This window comes from Pieris rapae, chromosome 11, assembly GCF_905147795.1.
Source record: "Pieris rapae chromosome 11, ilPieRapa1.1, whole genome shotgun sequence".
NCBI classification, from domain to species: Eukaryota; Metazoa; Arthropoda; class Insecta; order Lepidoptera; family Pieridae; genus Pieris; species Pieris rapae.
This window is the reverse complement of record NC_059519.1, coordinates 5,459,348-5,487,053: the sequence shown is the minus strand read 5'-3', so window position 1 is coordinate 5,487,053 and position 27,706 is coordinate 5,459,348. Positions and strand designations below refer to the sequence as shown.

At 33.7% G+C, this 27,706-nt stretch overlaps 2 protein-coding genes across 2 annotated transcripts in view; one reads left to right on the top strand and one right to left on the bottom strand.

The window, feature by feature from the left end:
• LOC110998919 (huntingtin) overlaps nucleotides 1–19,591 on the bottom strand; it is a 31,037-nt gene extending 11,446 nt beyond the window's left edge. The window contains exons 1-30 of the mRNA XM_045630210.1: nucleotides 19,352–19,591; nucleotides 19,130–19,271; nucleotides 18,888–19,009; nucleotides 18,483–18,700; nucleotides 17,907–18,038; nucleotides 17,182–17,315; nucleotides 16,704–16,890; nucleotides 16,014–16,159; nucleotides 15,423–15,557; nucleotides 14,826–14,932; nucleotides 13,977–14,101; nucleotides 12,961–13,613; nucleotides 12,363–12,544; nucleotides 11,320–11,439; nucleotides 10,696–10,951; nucleotides 9,888–10,059; nucleotides 9,537–9,779; nucleotides 9,121–9,296; nucleotides 6,937–7,458; nucleotides 5,900–6,060; nucleotides 5,723–5,816; nucleotides 5,329–5,440; nucleotides 4,946–5,040; nucleotides 4,469–4,714; nucleotides 3,474–3,855; nucleotides 2,830–3,007; nucleotides 2,131–2,278; nucleotides 1,344–1,526; nucleotides 782–900; nucleotides 292–423 (exon numbers count right to left, since the gene is read on the bottom strand). Coding sequence (XP_045486166.1) covers nucleotides 292–423; nucleotides 782–900; nucleotides 1,344–1,526; nucleotides 2,131–2,278; nucleotides 2,830–3,007; nucleotides 3,474–3,855; nucleotides 4,469–4,714; nucleotides 4,946–5,040; nucleotides 5,329–5,440; nucleotides 5,723–5,816; nucleotides 5,900–6,060; nucleotides 6,937–7,458; nucleotides 9,121–9,296; nucleotides 9,537–9,779; nucleotides 9,888–10,059; nucleotides 10,696–10,951; nucleotides 11,320–11,439; nucleotides 12,363–12,544; nucleotides 12,961–13,613; nucleotides 13,977–14,101; nucleotides 14,826–14,932; nucleotides 15,423–15,557; nucleotides 16,014–16,159; nucleotides 16,704–16,890; nucleotides 17,182–17,315; nucleotides 17,907–18,038; nucleotides 18,483–18,700; nucleotides 18,888–19,009; nucleotides 19,130–19,271; nucleotides 19,352–19,416 — 5,687 coding nt within the window. The 5' untranslated portion in view covers nucleotides 19,417–19,591. The remainder of the gene's footprint in view (nucleotides 1–291; nucleotides 424–781; nucleotides 901–1,343; nucleotides 1,527–2,130; nucleotides 2,279–2,829; nucleotides 3,008–3,473; nucleotides 3,856–4,468; nucleotides 4,715–4,945; nucleotides 5,041–5,328; nucleotides 5,441–5,722; nucleotides 5,817–5,899; nucleotides 6,061–6,936; nucleotides 7,459–9,120; nucleotides 9,297–9,536; nucleotides 9,780–9,887; nucleotides 10,060–10,695; nucleotides 10,952–11,319; nucleotides 11,440–12,362; nucleotides 12,545–12,960; nucleotides 13,614–13,976; nucleotides 14,102–14,825; nucleotides 14,933–15,422; nucleotides 15,558–16,013; nucleotides 16,160–16,703; nucleotides 16,891–17,181; nucleotides 17,316–17,906; nucleotides 18,039–18,482; nucleotides 18,701–18,887; nucleotides 19,010–19,129; nucleotides 19,272–19,351) is intronic.
• Nucleotides 19,592–25,693: 6,102 nt separating this feature from the next.
• On the top strand, nucleotides 25,694–27,479 carry LOC110998918 (pyridoxal phosphate homeostasis protein). Its single transcript, XM_022267729.2, has 5 exons — nucleotides 25,694–25,912; nucleotides 25,998–26,170; nucleotides 26,317–26,501; nucleotides 26,678–26,919; nucleotides 27,329–27,479. Exons 1-5 carry the CDS (start codon nucleotides 25,820–25,822, stop codon nucleotides 27,395–27,397), a joined length of 762 nt encoding a protein of 253 aa, XP_022123421.2. The 5' UTR covers nucleotides 25,694–25,819; the 3' UTR covers nucleotides 27,398–27,479.
• Nucleotides 27,480–27,706: the final 227 nt, after the last annotated feature.

Here is a 27,706-nt window from a genome sequence, read left to right as displayed (position 1 = left end):
TAATTTAATTTTAAAATTAATAAGTCAAAACTATATTCACTTGATACTTATTATTAAAAATTTCAAAATCAGAACTAATCTTATTTTCTTTAATTATTAAAATATCTAGCCCTAAAAAGAGAAGAAATGTCTTAGACTTGGGTCATTGAATACACTTAATAATACATCTATGCCGGAATTCATATAAGCAACTATTAATTTGCGATACAATTCAGCGAAAACATAAATTCCTAGGAAAACCTAATTCTGCAATTTATGTAGTTAATTAATGTATTTCGGTAGTTAAAGAACCTTTGATGCGCCCGGTCCCGCTGCAAAAGTTCCAAGGCCACTTGAACATCTTCCTTGCTGAGCTGTTTTTTCACGCCATCTTCACCCATATCTCGTAAATCTTTGCATCTCTCTATCGCTAGCTGCGAGAATCTAAAATGCAGGGAAATGTTTACAGAGTAATTTAAATCGAGGGTAGTTTTGAAAATTTTGCCTTTACCGTTTAAATTTTCAGACATACTTCATACCTGGTTGATATAACACACTTAGCAATTTATACAAATTACTCTATTGTCTTATGATAAGCTTAAATATGGAGGGAAATGTTTACAGAGTAATTTAAATCAAGTTAAACCGAGGGTAGTTTTGAAAATTTTGCCTTTACCGTTCTATATATTTTCAAATATACTTCATACCTGGTTGATATAACACACTTAGCAATTTACACAAATTACTCTATTGTCTTATGATAAGCTTAAATATGGAGGGAATAAAAAAAATATGTTATTACCTTGCACCAATGGAAGGCTCCAACTTGCCAATGATTCTACATATGAAGAAAACCAAAGGTCCTAACTGACTCTCATGACATGAAGATAGCACTTTATACGTATTCAAAGCAAATTCACCCTGAAATTAAAAGTATTTAAGATAACTACTTATAAAAAACGTTAAAAAAGTACTTTCGGTGGTATTGGGGAACCATTCTCTATAAAAAATCCATTGACATTTTCTCAATTTGAACCAGTGGTTACACTTTAGCAAACAAAATATCGTGAAACGTAAAAATATTTATGGGTACGTTACATATCCATTGCACTCCCTTTACCCCGCATAAGCCATACCTGCATTTCTCTGACGCAACACTATTATAAAAGAAAGCGGACAACAGACATGGACACCTTTGATACTTGACATCGCACAGATTAAATCCTTAAATTAGTTATCTATAACATAGATTATTGCTTCTTGTATTGGGCGTGGCAATAATGGAATTTTATAAATTTATATTTCTTTGGGATTCACCGCTGGCCTTCACTTAATTGGTATGAAGACTTGTTTGTGTTAAGTACCTGTAAACAAGGCTGACACCTAGCAGCGATTGCATGAAGCAGCAAGGCACTAGTAGCGGAGCATCGTTGCAGGGCCGACAGCAACGCGGCCACAAGTGGTTCCGTGCAGTGAGACACCAGGGTATGTGCACGACTTCCCACTAACCACGATAAGTGGACCACTTCTCCTAGACCGTTTTCGACCTATGGGAGAGCCTTAATTATAATACGTGGTTAAACTGAAAGTAAAATTATACAAAAGCTGTTTCTGGACACCCAATTCACCATTTTGTTTACACTATTCGCCAGCTAACAGTTTGACTGTTAATTAAACGGTTAATTAAGCTAGTTGGCTACGAAATATATACCTTGATTTGCTTGTTTTTTAATGGGATATAGGAGACTGATACGAGTTAACACGGCCAACCAATATCCATATCATTTTTATTTAAATTAAATGTCGGTAAAAGGTAAATATTTAAGCTATTGTATGCACTTTCCATTGTACAAAAACAATTCACAAGGATTCAAAGTAATTCCTAAAATACAATAGTAATTTCATAGTATAGGCTGTGTTTAATTTCTACACAGGCGATATAGACAAATTTCAATAGTCTATTGTAGTACACAAATACAAAAAAAAATTAAAATATAAACATTTTATTTATTTTTATTTATTTATTCACACTTCGTTGCTAGAAAGAAACACATTTAACACAATATATATAAATTACAAGGGATGCAACGGGCGGCCTTATCGCTAACAAGCGATCTCTTCCAGGCAACCCTTTAGTGTTTTGATACTCACAAAATACTCGCAGTAAGCTAACGCTACAGCCAGTTGTGTGGCGTCAGCGTGATGGGCGTGCGCGTAATGAGTGGCACGAGCACTTAAAGGCAAACTCCGGGAGAAACCGATAAGTTTCTGCCAGTATTTATGAGAGAGGAAATTTAACCTGCAATTAAATAAATTGGTCAGTCAGAATCTTCTGAATTAGTATTGTGACTAGCTATTTAGGCGGTGTTTAGACTCAGTGATTCCAAAGGTTTAACAATGTATACGCACAATTAATACGTATACTTTACGTACGGACGTTGACAAAAAGTATGGTTTTAGCAGTGTTGAAAAGAATGTCGAGCTACAAAAACCGTGACTAATTTTATCAAATAATTACAAAATGTTTATTTTTAAGTGACAAAGCTTCTAGTATATATTTGAACAAAGAGTAACGCTAAAGCCAACGTTTTTAAAAACAGGGCGCAAACGAACAGCAGGCTCACCTGATGTTGAGTGATAAGCCCAGGCCCACTCTCAATGCCGGCTCACGAATGCGTTAACAGCCTTTAAACAATTTGTATGCTATATTGTATCTTTTCTTGAAATACCCTAAGTGGAAATGGTTCGGAAAAAATACTTATATATACCGATATTTAATAATAAAAAAAACTCAAATTCAAACTCAAACCATAGACAATTTGGTGAAGTATTACAATACTAGTATGTTACCTGATAAGTAAATGTGACCAGTGCATAGTTAGGGCAGTCCGGGCCCTCAAAACTCGTCGATTCAGATCGTCAAGTGGAATATTCTCTTCGGGACTATAAAGGCCAGTATTCAAACCACTCTGTTCCTGGTGTAGAAGGTTTTGGGCACTCTTTGCTGTTAATGGGAACCCGCAACCATCTGAAAGTGTGTTTATTTGTAATTACACACATCGCAATGAAATCCAAAAGGCAAATTATAAAAAGACACCTCATCATAACTTCTAAACATAACAAAATAAGTGGAAAAGAGTAGGCATGGCACCCGCATTGGGAAATTTTGTTTCAGTAATGTCCAGTCCATGAGGAAACCAACAAGGAGACCAACAATATTCCCCATCCTCTACGCCGAAAACATTTATTTAACATGTCTCTTAAAATTTCTCAACGAAATAGATTGAATATATCAAAGGACAAGGACTAATGATGACTCATCGTTACGAGTATAGCGGAGTCCGTAATGGCTTCGTTCCGCTCGCAGTGGAAGGCTAGTTTTATACTTATTAAAATTAATTGTGTGAATAAATAAATAACTTAGATCTACTATATTTTATAATAATTAATTTTAAACCACGTTCAATGTATGTCAGTATATCTTATATACTCACTTGTCAAATGCAGCATATGTTTAACTTGCACTACAAGTCCAACGCTCACAGAATACAGTAATTCATCATGTTCTGACAGCGCTTCATAACCAGTTGTTACGTCATCCAGCTCTATCATGGCATACGTTAACGTTTTGAAGAGAAATCGTACTAGGATCACATCGGGAGATAAATTCGCACAAGTTTCGTTCACGTTTTGGACGTTTAACGGGTCAATGTTGGGTTTAACGTTGAAGAATATTGATTGAGGTGCGATACAAGTCGCTTTTAGGTAATTTATTGATAGCAGGATCTCGCTTTCTGGAATGAGTACGAGTACTTTGCGAAGAAGTACTAATATGATAGATAAGTATCGCAACTTTAACTTTCGTGGTGTTGTTGCCTAAAAAGAATTTAATATTGAAATTTATATGAATATTTTATTGGACCTTAATTCCGCATTATAAACATGTAACTTTTTGTTAGACAAGAGTTGCTTATTCGAACTTTTAAGCTAAGTTTTGAATCAGTATCACTAGTGTGAATATATATAATATGTATATAAATAAATATGAAATGTTGCTAATGGCAAAACTCAAAGACGGCCCCGTTCCAGGTTGAGTATTTTTTTTATTTGTTTCTTGAACTCTGATGTTTTCAGTGGAGAGAAAAATTATAAAATATGAAATATTTTTTATGTAATAAGTACTTAGGTTTTTATTTCGGAAAAGCCAATATTCTTTATGTGGTAGCATAGCAAAATGTTCTATATATTTGTAAGAATCTACAAAAAAGGTAGTCTACATAATAAAATGATATTAAGTCTAAGTTCGCGGGGTTCAAGTCATAAATAAAAAACTTTTTTTTAAAGATTTCTTATACATAAAAATATATTTTTTGACCTCCCTCTTTTATTCTATGCTCTATTAGCATTACGGATTAATATGTAAATCTTAACTGTTGAAAAGTACCACATCTATAAGAATGTTTAAATATTCTCTTTTTACTATTCATACCTGCTCTGGCGGAGCTTTGAATAAAATCTTAAGCAACATCTCAACTCTCGTCTGTTCCAGAAGCACATCCTTTGATATAATTTCCAGCAACGCCTCAAGCGATCGTAGCGCGTGCGCGTATTCGCATTCAGCGCTGCGTTCAGCGAGCACGTGCAATAACGTATCACTTGCGAGTTCACACCAACGGTACTGATTTTCTGGTTGCTCTTGGGACAGAGATATAACACACGATACTACTTCTAACACCTGTAATGAAAACATTAATAACAGATCAATCCTAAAAGTAAGGAATTCTCCAAAAATATTAATAGTGTTAGAACCCTTATAACCCTCATTTCTTCATCAATTTAATTGTTTCTAGAAGCAAGTATAAGTATTTTGCGCCTGATCTAATTGCAAACGTCACGTTTAAGCAATTACACAGGTAAATTAATACAATTTAAAATGTGACGAAGGAACTAGTCAGAATTTGTATACCTTAGGTAGATGCATCGTTTTTTGCAACATATAAAACAGAACTTCTCTGGTCGCTTGAATCTCTTGCTGTTGGGCACGACCTAATCCACCAGTACCTGAAATGATTAGGCATTAGGAATCACACAAATAAGCCTAAAAATTCATTTATACTACCAATCTGTTCGATAGCCTAGTAATGTTAAACTTGTTTGATAATTCGTAAATTAACCAGAACAAGGCGATTTTCATGAGCAATTCAATACATAAAACTGATTTGAGTCTTTATATTTATATACTTTATTTATAACTAGTAAACAACTTTTTACATTATATAATAAAAAAATTGTATTAGCGTTAAAATATGCCATAGTTATTTTGTTTGCATTAGTCAGAAGAATAATTACCTATACCAGATCCTCCTATATTGCTGAAAACCTTTAGTGCTACGGGTTCTAAGCCCGCGATACATTCGTCTTGAGCACCCGATGCCATCAGACCATCACACAGTTGAATAAGCTTAAACAAATAAGAAAAAAATATCACGTATTTTGCAAGATCTACATTAAGCTAATGAAAGCTACTACGTAAAATATTAATTAAAATGTAAGAAAAATTACATCTGTCTGTAATCATGTGTTAGATAAAATATTCAAAACCAATAGCCAACTTAACTTACTTTAAAATCTCAAACTTAACTAAAATCGCTAGTTAGAGAGTTTTTACTTTATATGACCGCAATTAAAATATATATATTTTTTTATTATTACTTATTACTAATAAGAGAAATTGTGAAGGTACCTTAGGAATTTCAATAATTTGCTTCGTGTGGTGCTTTGATGAGGATAATTGAACCAGAAACAACATAATACTTTTGACTAAATCACAGCAATTCCTGAAATATTTTTTAAGTTTATAAAAATAATACAAATGATTATTACGATTCAATTTTATTAATGGTATAATTATAATACTGACGGTATCTCATGATGCTCAAGCAGTTCCAGCTGCTTCATGAGAAAGCCAATGAAAAGCTGGTCGGTATCCAACATGCAGTAGTTGACTCGCAATGCCAGAAGCCTTCCAAGCAGACACAGCACTGAGCTCCATACACCAGTTGCGCTGGCTACAGTGTACGTCTATGGACCAAGAAACCAAATTATAAGGAAATCATATAATATAATAAGTAAGTAATTTAATACAATAAGGGCCTTTTTCACAATGTATGGATAAAGTGCCAAATAGCTATGCAACACATAAATTATTCGAAAGATAAAAGTTCCAAATAAGATACTTCGAATTTCATGACGTATAGCGCTATCTGACAGTCGTGAAACGCAAAAATACTATTTATCCTATGAATAAGTAATAAATAGGTTATTTGGAACTTATCCGGACATTGTGAGACAGGCCCTACTAAGGACCCGTTTCACAATTTTATAAGTTATATAAGTTTATAATGTAAATATAAATGTTGTTTTTGTATGTAATGTATTTTCTGTAAATGTTTGTATGTGTTCGTTAGTGTGCCTATTGTAATAAATAATATATTAAGTAATGTAATATAATTATAAGGTGCTGCCAATGAAACATTTTCTTCGCGAACCGAATGTTCTAGTTTATTTACGAGGAGTTTGATAAAGTATTAAACGTATTGTCAGCGTAAAATATATTTATAAAAATCGCATTTAGATCGTAACCATGCAAGTAATAAATTAGCAATACATTTTTTAACCTGCATTGTGTAGTCGACATCAATCTATCAGATTTTGAAACTGATACTAAGAAAAGATTCTAGCACCACTCATTGTGATTAGTTATAACGTAAATATCTTCCACTTGATCATGCAAATGGATGGATAAGTGTATGACAAGTACCATCAGTCAAATTCTCATCTAAAACCAGTCCTATAGCAAGCTTGTAACGCCCGCCCCCGCCTCCAATGTATGTCACCCTACTCTGAACATTAAATGTGTTTGGTACACAAACTTTTCTTTAGACCTTTCAAACTCACCTTAAGCGCCTGTATGACAACCGGCTCGAACAAGCGAATATATCTCTCCAACTCCTTCTTATTATTTCCCCATTTCCTTTCCATCCTGTTTTTATTGAAATTCTCCAACGCAATCAACAGTTCTCTCTCTCTAATAATTCTCGGATTTTTCTCCGAAAACTTCTGACTTGCATTGGAACAGACGCTACTACGTCTAGACTCAGACTCAAAACTTATATTATTTATCAGCATCACGTCGTCAAAGAAACAGGATTTTTCTTTCTTCTCCTCTTTATTGGCAATGCTCATGAAATCAGCGTACTGGTTGATAATATTCGTCCCGAAAAGGCATTTTAGGAGCTGAGTCACGCAGTATACTGTATTTTCCGGGCAAAGGGGCATGATAACTTTTAGGTAGTAGAGTAATTCTTCAGTGATAGGACCTATTTCGACTTCAGTTGATAACTCTAGTTGTATTGCTAGAGATTTTAATGTAGTTGAAAGGAAATCGTAGAATATACTGCCTTTTGCGTCGAGGTTTATCTAAAACAGACAATGTAATGATCACTAGATGGCGGTTATTATATATTAAACGCGGTATTGTTTCAGCCAACAGATTGTATATTAAATTCAACTGTCTATTTAATTAAGTTCTGTGGAAGACACCGGTTACGTAATGGAGGGTTTCTACGCTAGTAGGACCAAGGGCGGCCTTAAGGACAACCCAATCTACACACCAAGCTCGCGCTACATTAGCTGTGTGCGCATGTGTGTACGTGCGCGTCACCTCGCATACCCGGCACCGGCGTGGTACACCGCGCCGTACAGCACACAACCTTACGGCGAGTAGGGGGGACAACACCGGACTTGAGACCTGGGCAGCACAGCTAGGTCGCTGGGCATCTCTCAAAGCAACCGGGGGCCTCAGTTTTTACGTGACGGGGTTGACCGCGACCCGGCCCCCTACCAACGGATTTGACAGACCTCGATTCGAACCCAGGACCGAGGGTCGCTCCTCGGCTCTCACACTAATTAATCGAGATATCATCTGAGCGCTGCGAGTCGATCCCTGAGTCTCACGCGCTGCAGCTCTCGTGAAGGGCTAAAGGACCGTCTCCGTACTGCCTTGCATTAGCAGGGCGCGAACTACCACATCACCCAAAGGGGGCACACGCCCCGAACGGGCCTTAACACCCAAATCACGAGGGACGGTGTAACAATATCAAGAAGATTGCAATTAAACTAATTTTAATTTTCCTGATCCCTTCTTGGGGACTCCTAAGAGAGCTCGGAAAGTAATATTTCAGATAAGCAACCAAAATCTCGATCGTTGTTACGAAAATACTATAAGTTTTATTTTATCAAAGACAAAACATTTAAAAGCCAAAGTTAAAGAAAGGTAATGCAACAAGATATTGATGTGGTTGTTTGTTTAAAGTTCTTCAAATTCAGACAAATAAGACTGATCAGCTATAGAGAAAAAAAAACATATGTGCAATTCACACATGGTAGAAGTGAAACCTTCAAAAACATTTTTTTTATTATTAATCATATATAAATTAATCATTTTCCATTATCTAAATGTGTGTGTTCTTTTAAAACAGTATATTTTAATGATAAATTTTAATTTATAAGTTTAATATAAATTTTTAATTTGGGAAAAACTAAAACATCGAAAGTTTGAAATTCGATCAAATGAAAAAGCGGCAGTAAAGAGAGGCTGTATAATGCCTGCTATCTCATTTTCTCCCACGTTAAATCATATGATAAATTGATGTTTCTGTCTCTCTTTACCGCTGCATCCGGTTTGAAATCACGACGATTCGAAAGAAGTTTATCAATCTCATTTTCTCCCACGTTAAATCATATGAATTAATGTTTCTGTCACTTTTTACTGTCGCTTTTTCGTTGCATCCGGTTTGAAATGAAATCACAACGATTCTAAAGAAGTTTCACTTCAAAAAAATCAGAAACGGATACAATCTGAGGGCTATGTAAGGTTATACGGCCACTACTATTTCTAGTTGTTCTTATGAAATTTAAAAGCATAGTTCGATATAGTTCGTTCGTTAGTTAGTTCGATATAGTTCACTCAATATTCTTAATCCTCGGATTCCCTCGGAGTATCAGCGATTTCTCCGCTATTAGAAGTGACGGGAAGGATAAAATCATTTATATTTATAGAATCAAATAAGTTAGCTATACCTTATGATTAGAATAAGTTGCTCTCAAATTATCGTAGAGCTTCATATAAACGGGTTCAGTATAGAAATGTCCGACGAAGTTGGCTTTCAAACTGTTCGGAGGCACGTGCGGTTTCTTCTTAAGACCTTTGTCGTCAACCGTATCAGAACTTAAACTGCTTTTCCTCGGAGTTAGTTCTAAAAAAAGTAATCGGTTTTAATAATACTCACTGTTCTGTTTTTGTACAAAAATACTAAATAATGGTTTCTAAAAAGTTAAATCTTCCTCCTAAACGGCTGAACCAATTTCGATGAAATTATGTACGACCGATTGGATTCAATGATAGCTATATTTTCAATAAGTTTGAAATTTTTGTATTAAAATCGTGTTTACCTATTCTATTGGGTCCGCTATAACTATGTATTTTTAATTATTACCTTGTGTCTTCCGCCGTACTGGGCTTCCAGGCAAAGCAATTCCACTCTTATTGATATGGACATTAGGGTTGACCTCCTCAATCAAATGAACGAGAACGTTCAGCATTTTTAGCGTCACTTGGAGGAATTTCTCCGAAAGGCTGGCAACTCTATCATTTTCCAAGTGTTGCCACTTCTCTTTCACTTCTTGTGTTTCGAATATGTCACGATTGGATTTGTCCCGCATTATATTATGAATTTCAGCTACAAAAATTGTAAGTTTTTTAATTCTCAAAGGAGTTAGTACAACAAAAAACATTTATCATAATATATAAAATATATTTTTGTTTAATCCATTGAATTTCATATTACCTGGGTATACAAGCCGGCATATATCAAGACAGGTGGTGTGGAGGGGCACAGTACCAGGGCAGCATTCAATTCTCGCCAGACAGTAGGCCAAAATACCCAGACCGTGGTATGCGCTATGATGCCATGGTGACCACCGCTGACATATCTCACGTAAGGTGGAAAGAAGGCCTTGCTAAAAATAATACTTTATTTACGAAAAAAATTATTATCTTTGGTGTATACAGGTATTCGGTGAAATATTCGGTAGTCGGCTGATCATTTAAAAAAGCCTATGAGATACCTAATATAGCTGATCCTACAAAATTCTCGTGTCACGCACGAATAATTAAACAGCTCCGAAATGGCTCGACCGATTTTCGTGAAATTTTGTGTGCATATCGTTTAGATCTGCGAATCGGACATATATTGTTCATCCTAAATGTGAAGGGTAGGTAAACCCTTAATTATTTTTTATTTTTTAAATAATTTTTTTTTATGATCCAGCATACAAAAACACATACAACTCTTAATTTTCACCCGTCTACAATCAACCCCTATTTTTTACTAAAGTAGATAGTAACTTTTATTGAACTAAAAAAATGTTACCTAGAAATAATGCTAAACCGTATGCCAGGTCAGCAGTTACTAATAAAAACAAGAATTTTTCGTTGGAAAAACACAATATTTTTTGTGAAATGAATGTACACTGTAATGCACAGATATCAATTTACATTTATTGAGGTAATGTATAAAAACTATATCACAGGTTCCTACCCATTTGCCAATATATTTTGAATAGCCAACTTGATATTTATGAATTGGCCCTCACCGTATAGTTCTTACAATTAGAAGCCATCAGTCGCCCCATAATATCAGATACCATCACTATCAACGTGTCCTTATCTTGCAATATATCCCCACTCTTCATCTGTTCAGGTAGGTCCTGATAGAAGTACATCTCTCTCACTCGCTCTAACGAAAGGCGTCTATCCTCAGAGGAAAACAATCGACTCATCTGCCGTGATGTTTCCGTTAGCATTGTGATAGGGGTGGTTCGAGGTTTCGGGTGAATAATTGGTGTGATGCTAGAATAAAATTATTTAAAAAAATAAAACCGTCCTGAAAGCTATTAGACAAATTGGACAAAGTAATTCCTGCCCTTTCAGTCGCAATTTATAAAATTATGTTTGTTGCCGACATTGGCAATGGATATATTAAAAAAAAACTTGAGGAAAGTTATGTTTCAGTCCAAATAATCCTCGACGTGTGTCTGACACATGTCAATAAAAAAGAAATTGGCGGAATTGTGATTTACACAAAAGTTGCCATTAAAAATAAAGTGAAGTGAAGTATATCTTTCTATTCCATTCATACGTAAAGAACAAAATAATGAGTCCAATTTTATGTATATTCCCACTATTTTTATTCTCAATTCATTTGAATTTTAACCTACTTGGCAATAGCTTTAGCTGCAGCATTTCTCACTTTCTGGTCCTGATCTGCCAGCAGACGGAAGAGCGTGTTAAGTATCGCCTCACTATGACTCTTATATGCAGGGCACAGCATAAACAATCTGAAAAAGCAATGTACGATTGAAAATAATGCTAATTGTCACAATTATAATAACTTACTTTTGAATTATCTACGTCTGGATTCTAAAATTCTATTTCTAAGTGTATTTATAAAATTATAAACCCAAAAAATCACACGACAATAATTCGGACAAAATATCCAAGGGGAAATTGATTGACATTCAATATATGACTAATGAGTTTGTACTATAAACTGTTATTGGCTGTCAAATCTATTTCTATAGAAAAAACTTAGCAACACCGACTAGTATGTTGGTGGTTCGCTGAATCTAATCTCAAATCTAAAGTGCTTAAGATAAATATTTCGTAATAAGCCGAGGTCCTTTCGGAGATACCTCTCCTAATACCTACTTCTAGAAAAAGTAATGGATCTTTTGATCCACTCTTGAATGTGATAGATAGATATGACACCTGTTATATTGAACTTAAATTTACTTAAATAAATTGTATATCAAATAATACTGCCTGTACTGTGATTTTTCAGCTTGTTGCTACTAAAAAAGTTCGGTGGTGAACTTTGTAATTTTACCCTTGAGCGCATAAAAAATAAAATGCTACGTATTTTTTTGTTATTCCTACAAAAAGCTAAATCTTAATATTTACTTACTCAAGTGACCTAATACAAAAATAACAAATATTTAAATATCACGAACAATATTCCTCCAACTAATTCCAGGATTTGTAAACCTTTAAAAAAATGTTCTCTTTAATTGTGCGTTTTTGCTGTTTGTGATGAAAAGTGACGCACTTATCACTCGCACTGAAGTATATGTATAGAGTCAGATGTTCAGACTCATATTGAAATTAAAAAAATTGCCCGGCCAAAGAGCTTTTTAATCTCTGACATGTCAAAAAATAGCTGTCAGAATTCTATGGAATTAAAAATCAGAGTTTCTTCACCTACCTCTGATACGGTAGTTTTTCATAAAACTGCACAAGATTAAGTCGACAAAGCCAATATGAATTATCTGCTACTGTGCCTATTTCTGCCAGAGCTGATCCAATCGAGTGACACAGTGAAGGTGCCAAATAGGTTAATGTAGATAATGTGGCCGATACAACTGAGTGCATTTCATCATGCAAACCCTGAAATAGATATAATAAAAAATATATTTTTAAGTAAATTAAAAATTTGTATTAAATCACTGATTTATAAGACCTCAATTTCACAAGTGTGGAATTTATGTTGGATAGGCGCTAATAAATAAAAATAAAATATTAATTATAAAATGACATAAAACACAATAAAAAACGATTAAGTTACTAACAACTAATTGCCAGTAAAAATGCTATCTTCTAATCCCCTCCAAGTATCCCCTCACATCAGTGTATACTTATTATAGAGAACAACGCGAAACAATATTCAAACAGCGCCTATAGGAAGAGACATCATTTGATACAAATCGATTCGTTAAATTATTATAATTTGATAACATTGTAAGAAAAAAATAACAGTTTTCAAACGGCCTTATGTTGTTATAAGTAAACATTAAGATACTTACTTTTAATATAAGATCGACTAGTTTCTCAACCGCAAGGACATCGGCAATATCTCTCGGTAGCGCAGTATAACTCCGCCAGTTAATATAGTCACCCTGCGCTACATGCAAAGCTGCTACCAAATAACTCCCCACACAATTGCGCACTAATCCTCGCACCTGAGGATCATTGTGGTCACTCAACAAAAGCACTTCACTCATATGCTGATACTCAATCTCCTCACTCTTACTCTCAGACTCTACTACTCTCTCTTTTATAGGTTCTTCTTTGACTTCTATGTCACCAAAATGGTCGAATTTCATATCCAAATCTATGCTTGAAGATAGGACCCCACTACTGGTCATAGGGTAACCGGTTGACTGTCCGTCTGTTGTTGACGTTAAGTTACTGATAGTCATGTTCGTATCAGCACTGAAGCCGCTGGCAACTAACTTGCTATCCAGAATATTACTTGCTACATCTTTAGAGCTTTTCAACTCGCTTTCAAGCGATTTATCTAATGATTTGGCGTCTTTCTTTGAAGTTAGTATGCTATCAGAGCTTTTTAATAAGTCCTGGCTAATAGATTCTGTAATTGAATCTTGATAGCAGACATTTCGCTCGAGAATAAATTCGTTTATGTTATCCTGATTTGAATCGGTACCTTCTGATGATCCTAGAATATTTTTTATATTAACTTTTAACCATATGCTATGATAACTATTATTAAATACCCTTTCATTTTTTTCTTTTAAATTTTATTTTTTATTGTTTTATAAATTTCATTGAAAGAAAAACACTTTTTTACGGATTATAGTTATGTATTATTGTATTTAAACTTATAATTATTTAGACATAATTTTAAATTTAGTTTTACGTTTCGCGTGCTTTACAGCGTGCGTAAAATTATGTCTAAATAATTATAAGTTTAAATACAATAATACATAACTATAATCCGTAAAAAAGTGTTTTTCTTTAAATGTGTAAAAGTTATGTTAATAAAAGACAATACTAAATTTCATTGAATTTAAAAAAATACCTGAGCAGTTCAATAGCTTTAGATCAGCATCCTTGTCCAGATAGTGTGTCAGTAAATGTGGTGCCAATCGCAAAAGCGCACTCAAACATGACAAAGCCGAGGACTTAACAGACACACGTACTGATCTGAAATTATTCAAATTATCATTAAATTTATTATTTTACTTACAAGGTTATGAAACTCCAATAAAAATATAAAAAAAACATACGGTGGCATAATATCAACTTATTGCTTCTAAATACATCATGGTAATTATAGAATTTTATTCTTATATCATGAATTTTTGATCTTCCCGTTTCTAACGCTTTTTGACTTCTGTAACAGTCCTTTTTAATACTAGCTTACTAGAATAGCTTTTAGATGTTAGATGCATTGTAAGTTTTAACTTTACCTAAGCAGTCTTATACACTGACTTTTAATTCAGTAGAATTCTGACAGCCAGCATTTTCTTGACATGTCAGAGATTACAAACCTTTTTGGCCGGGCACATTTTGCAATTTCAATACGAGTCTGAATATCTGACTCTATACAACTTTATTTGTTAATTAATGTATCCTTTTTATTAAGTGCAGAGCTCCACATTAAAAATGGGTTAACGGCGAGTGACATTAAGCCCCTTTTCATTACAAACAGTAAAAACTTAACTTAAAAAAATTAAACATTACAATAAACATTTATTAAAACTATAAAACAGCAAAATTAAAACAACATTAAACTACTAAATATAAAAATGCATACACGTAAAAATATCAAAGATTTGTAGGTACAATGCTGTCATTGCTTCTTGAATGTAAAATTAGTCGGCGAAGTATGCACAGAGTATAAATAATTGCAAAATCGCTCACTCACCTATCAGACACAAATTCCCCTCTAGATCCAGCCAATAAGAATCGCGAAGTAATAAGCCGCGCGCAATATAACACCCTCGGATCCTCATTCGATCGGCCTATATTAATCTGTTGACACGTAATAATTTTTAATCACTCTAAATAACTGCTACTTTAGTTATTTTTGTATTTACTCAATATTTAGCATATGTTTGCTTATAACAATTGGAGTGTTTGTCCAAGCATCGACGTTCAGTGTGCAGAATAAAGTACTTTTTAGGGTTTCTACTACAAAAAACATAGCTTCAACTTTTCCCCAACACGTAAAAAGTTATCAAATTCTTAAACTTATTTTTTTTTTCCTATTTAACTTAAATTATTGCAATTCTTAAAGGCCGGCAACGTGCTCGCGAGCCCTCTGGCATTAAGTTTCCATGGGCGGCGGTATCACTTAACATCAGGTGAGCCGCCTGTCATCAAATATTATTGAACCCATTTAGATTAAACTAAAACGGCTCCTAAAGATAGAAGAGAAATTATTTAAATAAATATAATTTCGATATCACTTTTACTCTCAATATTTACAAATTCTACCATAACTGTTTTTTTTTAATTATACCTTATTAACATATTCTCTACTAGCAACATCGTCATCATCAGTATCGTCGCATCGTTGGAATCGTTCGGACAAGGCACGGGATAGCTGCACCGCATCCACCTCACTATCTATCTCACTCTCTGGACTTTCTGGAGTCTAAATCAGGAAATAATTTCACTATTCTATTTTATACATTGAAACACCATTATACAATAGTAAACAAAACATTTAAGTAAATGATTGGTATAAATTTACATGTTAATGGTTAACGTATTATAATGTTTAAAGAACATTATTTCTCATTACAAAAAAATGTATGTTATTTACATGAGAAACTAGATACATATATATATTTATCTTGTTTCTCATGTAAATACAAACATACAAATATTAGTCTACTAAGTTTACTCTGACATGTATATTTAATGCCTTTTTGAATTTGTTATTGCAAATTTTGGACAGTAATTTATTAAATTATTGCAATAAATTATAATGTATACACATAAATATTATGAATGCCGTTAAACTAATTTTACTTATTTTGTAGAGTTCACTCATAGACGCCACTTAAAAATCAGTTATTAATATATAATAAGGGGATTAATAATTTACCTGTATGTTAAGGTCATCTATACTCGATGTAGGTGTACCAATTCTCAGAACACTTCCCAATTGTAGAGCTCCAGTTAGGGCGAATTCCGTTTCCCGTGATTCCAATGGAAGTTGTGTTACATTAAAGGATATCGCACTTGTGTAACCTTAAACATTTGACTATTGTACCAGGCGTAATGCCTATGAGCTAAATTCTGTTGTTACAATCAAACAAATGACGACGCATTTAAGTAATTATACTCATATATAAATATAAATAAATAAATAAAATAAATAACATATACTTTAATATTTATTACGACAACGACACAAAAGAAAACATCTAATTCTGAATACGAATAAAACTAATTTTGCTAACTCCTTTGGTATGGGAGCGTAAAAATTTTACGTAACGACTTATTTTAATAAAACATTACGATTCGTTACAAGGGGACCTACGCCTTACGTAACATTTTAAATAACATTAAACCGGTAAAATCATAGGTATTTTAGCTATTTTCCGGTAATTTATGATACATAATAGTGATTTTTAAGGAATAGTCAATTGGTGGTCACGTAACGTTATAGTGGGGGGAGGGGTCAAACATATCCTAAAATTTCGTAACATAATTGAACCCTTCCTATGTTTCAATTATGATATAAATAATTAAAACTATACACATACAATGCCAAAACAAAAAGCATGCTTACTGCAATTACGGCGATGTCCTTTACGTGCGTTACGTTGATCTAATGATACGGATAATGGTTTGGATGCAGTGAGACCCCGTTTATGCGGCCCCGGGAGCCCCAGTAATACATAAAGGCACTCCAGTACTGCATTTTGCGCGTTATGCGAGTTTGACGCTTCTATGTAACATATACACAGCTGGTATAACTGAAAATGGAGTTTCTTATAAGACCTTTGAGCTGACCCCAGAACCGCAATATTAATTTTAATGTCTATTAAGAATCTTAAACTACAGTTTAGCTCTTTTGTTTTCTTACTAGAATCACATAAGCTAGCAAATTTAATTTTTTTCTTTCAAGCTCTGGTTTCATTTGCATTTCTATTCATCAAAATGTATTGTAGTATTAATATGTGATTAGATAATTTATTAATAGGTTTCATAACATACTATATTAAGCGCACAGAACTGTAACTAAACAATAACCATTGTAGACTTACTTCCAAATAGTCCTGTACAGTAAATAGATCACTTTCAGTAAATTTATTGACATCATTAATTTGAAATACAGCTTTGATCACACTAAACCAGCTGATAGCTGTTGTGTCTTCAACTGGCATTGGCCACAATTTCTCTGAAACCAACAAAATTAATATTAAATTTTAGTTTTTAATGTTAATTGTGAGATGAATTCTCTCTATTCGATTCTCGGTGTATAATAATAAACGCCTGCTTTGTTACAACAATAGCTATGTATATTTCCAACACTTCTTATCCTTAAACAACCACACAGCTTACAATTTAACGTCCGTCTTCGTCAAGCGGATCGGTCCGAAACCTCACTTATTTTAGATCGTATCAAGACTACCCTTCATTATGTTTGTCACTGTCGGTATCGAATCAATCAACTAACTTACATCGAGTAAAACATATTAATCAAGTACAATCATCAAAATAAAGTAGCTTGTAAATTGAATATAAATATTATTTAAAAATAAACGTGATTTAAATAATAAATTTGTAAAATAATAACAAGTAATCTTAAATTCATTACAATTGTAAATCCTAAAATGCAAAGAGATTTAAAATTAAATTTTGAAATTAAGAGATAATGCACCTCTTTAAATGAATAAACCCTTATTTTATTTTATTTAAAAAAAGACTAAATCTTAATGAGAACCAAGACCCACACTAGTCGGAATGTGTTTTCAACTGTAATATTTACCAAAAGCTTTATCCAGTATCTGTGTAAGAAGTGTCTCCCTGTGCACACATAAATGGCCAAGGCAAGAGCTTATTGCGCGTCGGACAGATGCTTCCACACATTCTACACGGCATATTAGAGAACGAGAGAGATCTGGGAAAAGTAGAAAAGTATAAGCAGCAGTTCAGAAATAATTCTAACAATGATGCATTTTCATAATATTAAATGTTATCAAATTTTATAGTCCTTACCATTATTACACACATGTACTATGCAAATACATTTCTTTATCCATACTAAAATTACCTAAGTACCTGACTGAGAGACTAAACACAATTAAAACTAATAATAATTATATTGAAATTGATTCAAAGATAATATTTGATTTCAATTAGCTCACTGTTTTACCACACAATGAAACTAAAGAGTTTACCAATGGTCTAGTTTTGTAGTTGTCAAAGTTGCGATTGTATTGTTGGATTGTATGTAAAAAATTGGAAATTTTAATTTTGTTTCACAATTGTTTTTTATTCTTTTAATAATGGCACGGGCCACACTGACCCACACACTTATTGAAATTTAGTAAATTTGTCTTACCATAGATTTCTTCATCTGTACTATATTCAGCTAAGGCATTTAGTAATCTTGGTAAATTGCTTTCTAAAGCTTCCACCACAAGCTGCAACTCAGTAGTGCTTCTGATAATTTGACTCAGTTTTGGGAACAAAGCTTGTGCATGGGATCTTATTTTTCCCATACCTGGGCGTAACCAGGACTCTCCAAGACAGATTCTGTTGATGGCAGCACGATTCCATCTAAAAATCGTATGCCAATGAATTATATTATTATTAAAAATTTATGCACTTTTGATTTGATAAGATTTTCATACTTTATTATTTCAATGCAATACCTATAACTAAAATATATGATATTTTTGGTAGAAACAAAATGTTAAAGTGTTTTAATGTAGTGTTTTATTCCCTGATAAAATGTAATAATTACCTTGCATTCTTATTGGCATCAATATGATTTAGCAAGATAGCATTTGTCTTATATGCATTAAAAGCAAACCCACCAACAATGACTCTATTTAATGCCTCATCTCCCACCAACCTTACTTCTGCCTAAAAATAATAATGATACTCGGTTATAGATATACTAATAAAATTGCTTTGATATGAAAATTATTAAAATTAAATTTCTATTGTTGTCCAAATATTATATTATAATAATCAGAATATTACGCTTTCATGGCTGGCAAGGGATAGTAGAGTGGGTACAGCCGTGCTTAATAAATTTGCATAGTGTCGAGCGCAATTGGATCGAGCTCCTAGCGCACCCAGACAGCGACCCAATGTTCCGGCTGCAGGTTGCAATTCATGACCTCTGCAATAATAATAAAAAAATTACCAGGGAATGAGTAAAACGTGCACCAATTGAATATGACACTATATATTATAACATACTTTGCAACTCCTTCATAGTTTTTCAAATATTCAAGGGATTTCTCGGCTTTTTCGAGTAAATTCATAGCTGCGTTTTTGCGGCTACTACTGTTTTGACAATGTTGATATCACAAACATTATTGATTATAGATTTGCACCTATATTGTAATATTCCTAGAGTATCATTATATTCATGCGGGAGAAATAATGAAATGTTTTGATAAATGGAACCTTAGTAAATGAGAAGCAGTACCTCTAATTACGTTTACGTTAGTAACATTAAACATGAAAACAGAAAAAAATGTCATTTCAAGTTTTTAGAATCTTGACAATGGACAGTTTATTTATATTTTAAGTGTCAATTCTTGCAACGGCTGTGCGTGGCGGCAAATATGTATTCTGAATTTCTGAAGCTAATCTGTTCTAAGTTAATACTAATGTTAATATTTAACAGAACCAGAAGCATCAAGCAGTAGCAAAATTATAAAAATAGCCCTTGCCCCTTAGGTACTTACGAGTTACGAGTTAGCTAAAAGCTAGTTGATATTAAGAGGTTCACTTTTTTTGATTATCGTATCCGAATCAGATTTTTATTTAAATAAAATAATTGTGTGTTACAGGAGGCAGACAGGCAGGAGGCTTACCTCATGTTAAATGATACCGCCGCCCATGGACACTTGCAGTTTGCACTGCTGTGAATTTTAATAAATTAGGCAGATACATCCTAGTTATACATAATATGTAATAGGTACCATTTGGTATAATTGTAGATAGTATTATTTCCAGCTGTCGCCGTTGTGGCCGATACTCATCATACTACATTATAGAGAACTGGCGATTTTCCTTGTACAGTAAATATTAGGATATATCAAGGCGTGATGAAAACTATAATATTATTTGAACTTTTAGTAGTTTTCATATCTACATACGATTTGTATCGCCAGACGCCCACTTCAACTTATGATAACTTATCCAAGATTTCATTCATTTAACAAATATTCATGCCATAAAATCTTCAAAAAAAAGGAATTTTATAATTATTGCACAAACTTTAAGAGATTGAAATATGTAATAACAACTGCCACCTATGACCTAGTCATAAGTTTAACCGTTGCGAATCTAGCCATTAACCAATGAATGCTCACGTCTCACTGTCAATAGATTCAAGTAAGACTTGTGCTATCTGATATAATATATATGAAGAGGCAGGATGGCCTTCATCAAAAGTCATGTTGTGTGATGTATGTCGGTAGGTAGGTGTTCTTGTTATAATTACAGTTGTATAATCAGCACGGGGCTTAACAATCGAAATGCACAGTGAAATAAGCAATGTACAATCTAAGCAACACGCCATCAACTTAATTATAACACTAGATTAAACTATCACTCAGATTCAAAGCGATTCGTCACAAGCGCGGTGTGCGGGCGCCGTCTCGAACAACAGTCTGTCAAGATGGCCGCTCTCACAACCATCCACAATGACGCTTCGCTAGGCTGACATTGACAACCTGATGTCTGATGTTAACGGATGCGCCTACACGGCCAGACTGACATTCGACCGTCCTCGGGCGATTTTCTGAGACAATTAGTTGCAATCGTACATAGTCCGTTCGGCATCCTGACAGATGACTAGCTTTAATTATCACCATGCGCTATGATACTTAAGACTTAAGGCGGGTGTCTCGCTACAATTAAGCCGGATGACACAGCCTCGTTATTAGACAGCATGTAGGTTAACTGTTCACAATTGGTATTATTAGACAAGTTAGTCCTTTGGAGGATGTGACTCGGACGACAATATTCGTCTTACCATAATCTGCAAAACATCCAGAACAAGTCAGTCAACTTAAATGACTCTGACTTCGACGACATATTTCGTCTCATAGAACAAAACTACAGTGACAAGTCAGTCTCGTACTGACTCGGACGACATATTTCGTCTTATAGTATTGTCTTTTATTTACATAACTTTTACACATTTTTCACAAAAAACCCTACATCTTTTAGTCGATACCAACTCCGGGGAAATAAATACAGATAACACAACATTTTCTGCAGCTGTAATACTTTTTGACATTTAACACCTTTGTCTTCAGTCACCGTGACCACGCACGCTGTAAAGCACGCGAAACGTCGGTTTAAATTTAAAATTATGTACAAATAATTATAAGTTTAAATATAATAATACATATCTATAATCCGTTAAAAAAGTGTTTTTCTTTAAATATTTCGTCTTACCACAATCTCCAAAACATCCAGAACAAGTCAGTCAACACAAATGACTCTGACTCGGACGACATTTTCGTCTTATCATAATCTCCAAAACGTCCAGAACAAGTCAGTCAACATAAATGACTCTGACTCGGACGACATTTTCGTCTTATCATAATTTCCAAAACATTCAGAACAAGTCAGTCAACATAAATGACTCTGACTCGGACGACATTTTCGTCTTATCATAATCTCCAAAACGTCCAGAGCAAGTCAGTCAACATAAATGACTCTGACTCAGACGACATTTTCGTCTAATCATAATCTCCAAAACATTCTGAACAAGTCAGTCAACATAAATGACTCTGAATTAGACGACATATTATTTCGTCTCATATAACAAAAGCACAGTGACAAGTCAGTCTCGTACTGACTCGGACGACATATTTCGTCTCATATAACAGAAGCACAGTGACAAGTCAACCCCGTACTGACTCGGACGACATTTTCGTCTCAGTGACAAGTCAGCACGGTACCGACCCGGACGAGATACTTCGTCCGACTGCCTGGCAAGAAAGATTCCTGCAGGTCGCTCCACTTACCTACGACCACGAATCGTCCCGCTCTGCACGAATCCCAGTTTCATACAAGCTTTCCCAAGTCTCATCGGACTGTACAGAACATCCTAGGCAGTCAATTCGTTGTTTAGAGTATATAGCAAGATTATCATTATCAATTTCGACACTTAACCCTTGATGAAGTATATCTCTACCAATAATTCTAGGCAGATATATTATTGTCGGAAATCACGTGAAAGAGTAAACTAATCAAGCGATCACAAATTTTAACATGGGCCCGAATTTGAGTCGTACACTGTATATAATCGCCCCCAATGCCGCTCAGATAGACGAGACTTTTACACACAGTACCCAAGAGTTTACCTGGATAACTTTCTTTCACAAGAGAACAGGACGATCCGCTATCAAATAGAAAAGGAACAGGCTCACCGAAAGATGTTGTCAAGATACCCTTTGAAGCACAACATCGATCATCCTCTCCAATGGACGGTAAGCACTCGGACTCGAGGCTCGACTGATCCCAACGCGTCACGACGTTTTCGGCATTCCACAAAACGATGTCCGATATTCGGCAAAAGTTACATCTGCCAGTGAACCGCTCGGTAGTACGAAAACGCTTCGCCTCAGGTTCGTTAGCTTCGACACCGTCTAAACGCCGCTTAAGAGATACGTCTCACAGGATTCGGAACAATTGAGTGCGAGTTTTGATATTGTACGCAATCAATTCGCGTCTTATCAGGCTATCCTTTTGACAAAGCACAGAAATAACGAATCCGGTCACCACTTCTTCAGGCATCACAGTCTTAGGTATTCGTTTCGATTAAGTTACATAGACGAAGAGCGGATTCTGAAGCTGTCTCCTTAGCTCCTAATAGCAATATTTCGTCAAAATAGTCCTAAATTTAGGTTACTTATACAGGCAGCCGCTCGTCCTTTTAAAGATGTAGTAAGAGCCATGAGCAAGTCTAGTCTTCTAATCGTTTATTACGAACGATCGCTTCGGTAATATTACACCAACCATCTATGTCACAGTTTGGTTTGTCTGGATTAAATGGTAAGAATTATGTTGCCTGATTAGTACTCACAGAGAACATGAGATAAAAGCATTCACATGTTATTCGGCAATTTTTTTTTTTTTGCATCCGATTTTGGTGTTTCTTGCTCAATTCTAGCCTTATCCGATCCCACTTCTGATGAAGAGGCAGGATGGCCTTCATCAAAAGTCATGTTGTGTGATGTATGTCGGTAGGTAGGTGTTCTTGTTATAATTACAGTTGTATAATCAGCACGGGGCTTAACAATCGAAATGCACAGTGAAATAAGCAATGTACAATCTAAGCAACACGCCATCAACTTAATTATAACACTAGATTAAACTATCACTCAGATTCAAAGCGATTCGTCACAAGCGCGGTGTGCGGGCGCCGTCTCGAACAACAGTCTGTCAAGATGGCCGCTCTCACAACCATCCACAATGACGCTTCGCTAGGCTGACATTGACAACCTGATGTCTGATGTTAACGGATGCGCCTACATATATAGACCAGTGTCGATAATTTTTGAAACAAAAAAAAATTACAGTAGGATGAAACCCATTAGAAATGCAGGGGAATATGATCAAAATGAAAGGAAAAATAAATTACGGTCGATCCGAGTTCGGGAAGTGGGAGGGGGGTGACTTTTAAGGGGGAAAAATTGTTTATCTTGATTTCCGGCGAAACTACCAGTCCTATGGAAAAAAGTTATATGGCAAAGTTGTAGGTCATAAAAAGATCTACAACTTTGGTATTTACAATTTTTTCACATAACCTCAAAATTTAGGTGAAAAATTCAAAAAACCAAGTTTTTGGTTTTTTATTTATATCTTTTTTAAAAAGTTTTTTTTTTCTACGAAATTTGGTGAAAACTTACCTTCTTATGTCCCAAATATACTGTAATTTATTTGATTAAAAATATTTATTTTTTCGCCTCATTTTAACTTAATATCAAAAAAGCACCCTAATTTTCAATCGAAAATTCTGACGTCAAAATTTCAGCTTTTTTCAAAAAGTTTGGGGGCTTTTTGTTCGTTGAAATATCTACTTTCTGATGGTGTAAAAAAAAATATACATTACTGTAGGAAATATTATTAGAAAATGCAAAAAATTGAAAAAACCTCAAATTCGAAAATTTTCTTTTAATTATGTACAATTTTGAGGTATTTATTAAAATTTACACTTTAATTACTCAAAAAACGTAAGATTTCATGCTTCATTGATAAACGAAAAAATTGCAAATTAAAATATACTTCTATAATTAACAAACAAATAAGTTAATAAAGTTAATATTTAATAAGACATCTACAATATTTTGAAAAAGTTGTAGAATCTTCTGTAAATAATATTTGTAGATGCCTATTTATTGCTGTTTTAAGACCCGAGTGACCTTCGGTGAATTTTGAATTTTTCTTTGAATAAAGTAAATTTCTCACAAATCACTTAGAGTAACTCAGCCTGCAGGTGTATTTTTAAAAACGATGTTGTACACTACTCTGTCTCTCGAATACTGGCTAACGGTTTTTACAGCTGCTACGAAATAGCAGGTAGCAGTAAGGCCCAGACCCTCCTAGGTCCATCCCCACTTCTCAATGAAATAACTTACACTGGGCTAAAATTCACAAAAGGTCACTCAGGTATATAAATTATCTTAAAACAGCAATAAATAGGCATCTACAAATATTATTTACAGAAGATTCTACAACTTTTTCAAAATATTGTAGATGTCTTATTAAATATTAACTTTATTAACTTATTTGTTTGTTAATTATAGAAGTATATTTTAATTTGCAATTTTTTCGTTTATCAATGAAGCATGAAATCTTACGTTTTTTGAGTAATTAAAGTGTAAATTTTAATAAATACCTCAAAATTGTACATAATTAAAAGAAAATTTTCGAATTTGAGGTTTTTTCAATTTTTTGCATTTTCTAATAATATTTCCTATAGTAATGTATATTTTTTTTTACACCATCAGAAAGTAGATATTTCAACGAACAAAAAGCCCCCAAACTTTTTGAAAAAAGCTGAAATTTTGACGTCAGAATTTTCGATTGAAAATTAGGGTGCTTTTTTGATATTAAGTTAAAATGAGGCGAAAAAATAAATATTTTTAATCAAATAAATTACAGTATATTTGGGACATAAGAAGGTAAGTTTTCACCAAATTTCGTAGAAAAAAAAAACTTTTTAAAAAAGATATAAATAAAAAACCAAAAACTTGGTTTTTTGAATTTTTCACCTAAATTTTGAGGTTATGTGAAAAAATTGTAAATACCAAAGTTGTAGATCTTTTTATGACCTACAACTTTGCCATATAACTTTTTTCCATAGGACTGGTAGTTTCGCCGGAAATCAAGATAAACAATTTTTCCCCCTTAAAAGTCACCCCCCTCCCACTTCCCGAACTCGGATCGACCGTAATTTATTTTTCCTTTCATTTTGATCATATTCCCCTGCATTTCTAATGGGTTTCATCCTACTGTAATTTTTTTTCATTTTTTACTATTTTTGAAGGCTTCGGCACTGGTCTAATATGTATTATTTGTTATTATTATTAATCAGTTTCATGAATTGAATAAAAGGGTTAGAAATCGACTCTAAGTCTACTGTATAAACTTGAAGGAGAAGCCATTCACGGTTAATTAACTAAACTTAAATGACAAATGTCTTCAAACGTCGAACAAGATATCGACATAATGTATGGTTTAAAAACGGTTTTGAGTCGAATAGAAACTGCGGTATCTAAGAGAAGTAAGGTAAATACTGGAGTTCCTATTAAAATTAAAGAATATATTTAGTATTCAATCATAACCTTTAAAATATTTTTACTGGTTTGCACAGGATTTACCGCAAATAGTACCGACATTAGTTGCTGTTTCTAAGATAAAGCCAGCATCGTTAATAATACAAGCATATGAAGCTGGACAGCGGCACTTTGGTGAAAACTATGTGAATGAACTGTCAGAAAAGGCAAATGATCCCCAAATACTGGAGCTTTGTAAAGATATTAAATGGTAAACCTATTTTTAAGCATGACTTGCCTTTGATGAGACTATTACAGAAATCCTGTACAGAAAAATCCACAAACTATTTTAAATATAAGTTTTGTTGACAAGTTTAAACTTTCGTAAAATTAATGTTTTGTTATTTTAAATTACAGGCACTTTATTGGTCATTTACAAACAAATAAAATAAACAAACTACTTCAGTCACCTAAGCTTTACATTGTTGAAACAGTTGACTCTGCAAAACTTGCAGATAACTTAAATAAGCAGTGGGAAAAATTCCGCCAAGGAGATGATAGGCTACGAGTTATGGTGCAAGTTAATACAAGTGCTGAAGAAGGTTAAATATTAATTTTGTTATCTCATTCTATTAATTTATTTATATAATATTCTGGAAATTACTCTATTGTGTTTTACATAATTGACCTTTGATCAATTAAAGACAGATTGCAATAAATCTGACTTTTATAATAATAATTATTTAATGTGGAAATTTACACAAATTTATTATTTCAGCTAAAAATGGCATAGAACCTTCAAAAGCTAGCACATTAGTGAAGCATGTGTTAGAAAATTGTCCCAACCTTAATCTTAAGGGTCTTATGACTATTGGCCAATATGATTATGATGTGACTCTTGGGCCAAATCCAGATTTCTTGTTACTTGCCAAATGTAGAGAAGATGTTTGCCAAAATCTCGATCTGGACATCAATGATGTTGAATTATCTATGGGAATGTCAGCAGATTATGAACATGCCGTATGTCTTTAATTATTGTTTATGCACTAAACTGTGTCTACACACTTTTTTGCTGTAAATTTACTTAAAACAAAATAATTACTTTAAACAAAATGAATTACATCAAATATTATTTTATTTATATAATGCTTTAATAAGAATAACCTTGGCTAAGATCAGTTAAAAAATCTGTGAAAATTAAATAGATTTACAAAATTATCAAAATTTACAGTAAATATATTGGAAAAATAAATATAACACTGAGATAAATCTGGAATCAACACTAAAAATAATGATCAAAGTTAAGGTTGCCCGAAAAACTCTTGTATTTTTACTGATCATTACTTTCACCCTGCTGCCCCTTTCAGCTTTTGCCTTGTTCGAGGGTGATGAGACAAATAATATTTACAGTTGTTTATTTTTGTTACAGATTGAACTGGGAGCAACAACTGTTCGCGTTGGTTCTACAATATTTGGTGCTAGGCCTCTAAAAAAATAATAAGACAAAACTAGCATTAGTAAAATTGTGATATCTGTTGTTCTTTGTTAAATAATATTATTGAAATAAATTTTATCACTGATTAATTATTTGAATATAAGCCATTCTTAAAGTTAATTGTCTTTTGAAATGTGTTTTTTTATTTAGCAAAACATAAAACTGGCTTCTAGGATACAAATCACTACACAGATGGTTAAAAACCAAACACAGTATTTATTTTAAGAGAAAAAATATTCAACTGAATGTTTTGTGATTAAATAACGATGTTTAAGAAAACTGTTATAATGCAGATTCAATTATGAAAATAAG

Bases quoted from the DNA above. Each gene is read 5' to 3' on its own strand.
- LOC110998918 (XM_022267729.2), top strand. From the start codon at position 25,820: ATGTCTTCAAACGTCGAACAAGATATCGACATAATGTATGGTTTAAAA. The intron at 25,913-25,997 runs GTAAATACTGGA...TGGTTTGCACAG, and splicing joins CGGTATCTAAGAGAAGTAAG to GATTTACCGCAAATAGTACC. The intron at 26,502-26,677 runs GTTAAATATTAA...TTATTATTTCAG, and splicing joins TAATACAAGTGCTGAAGAAG to CTAAAAATGGCATAGAACCT.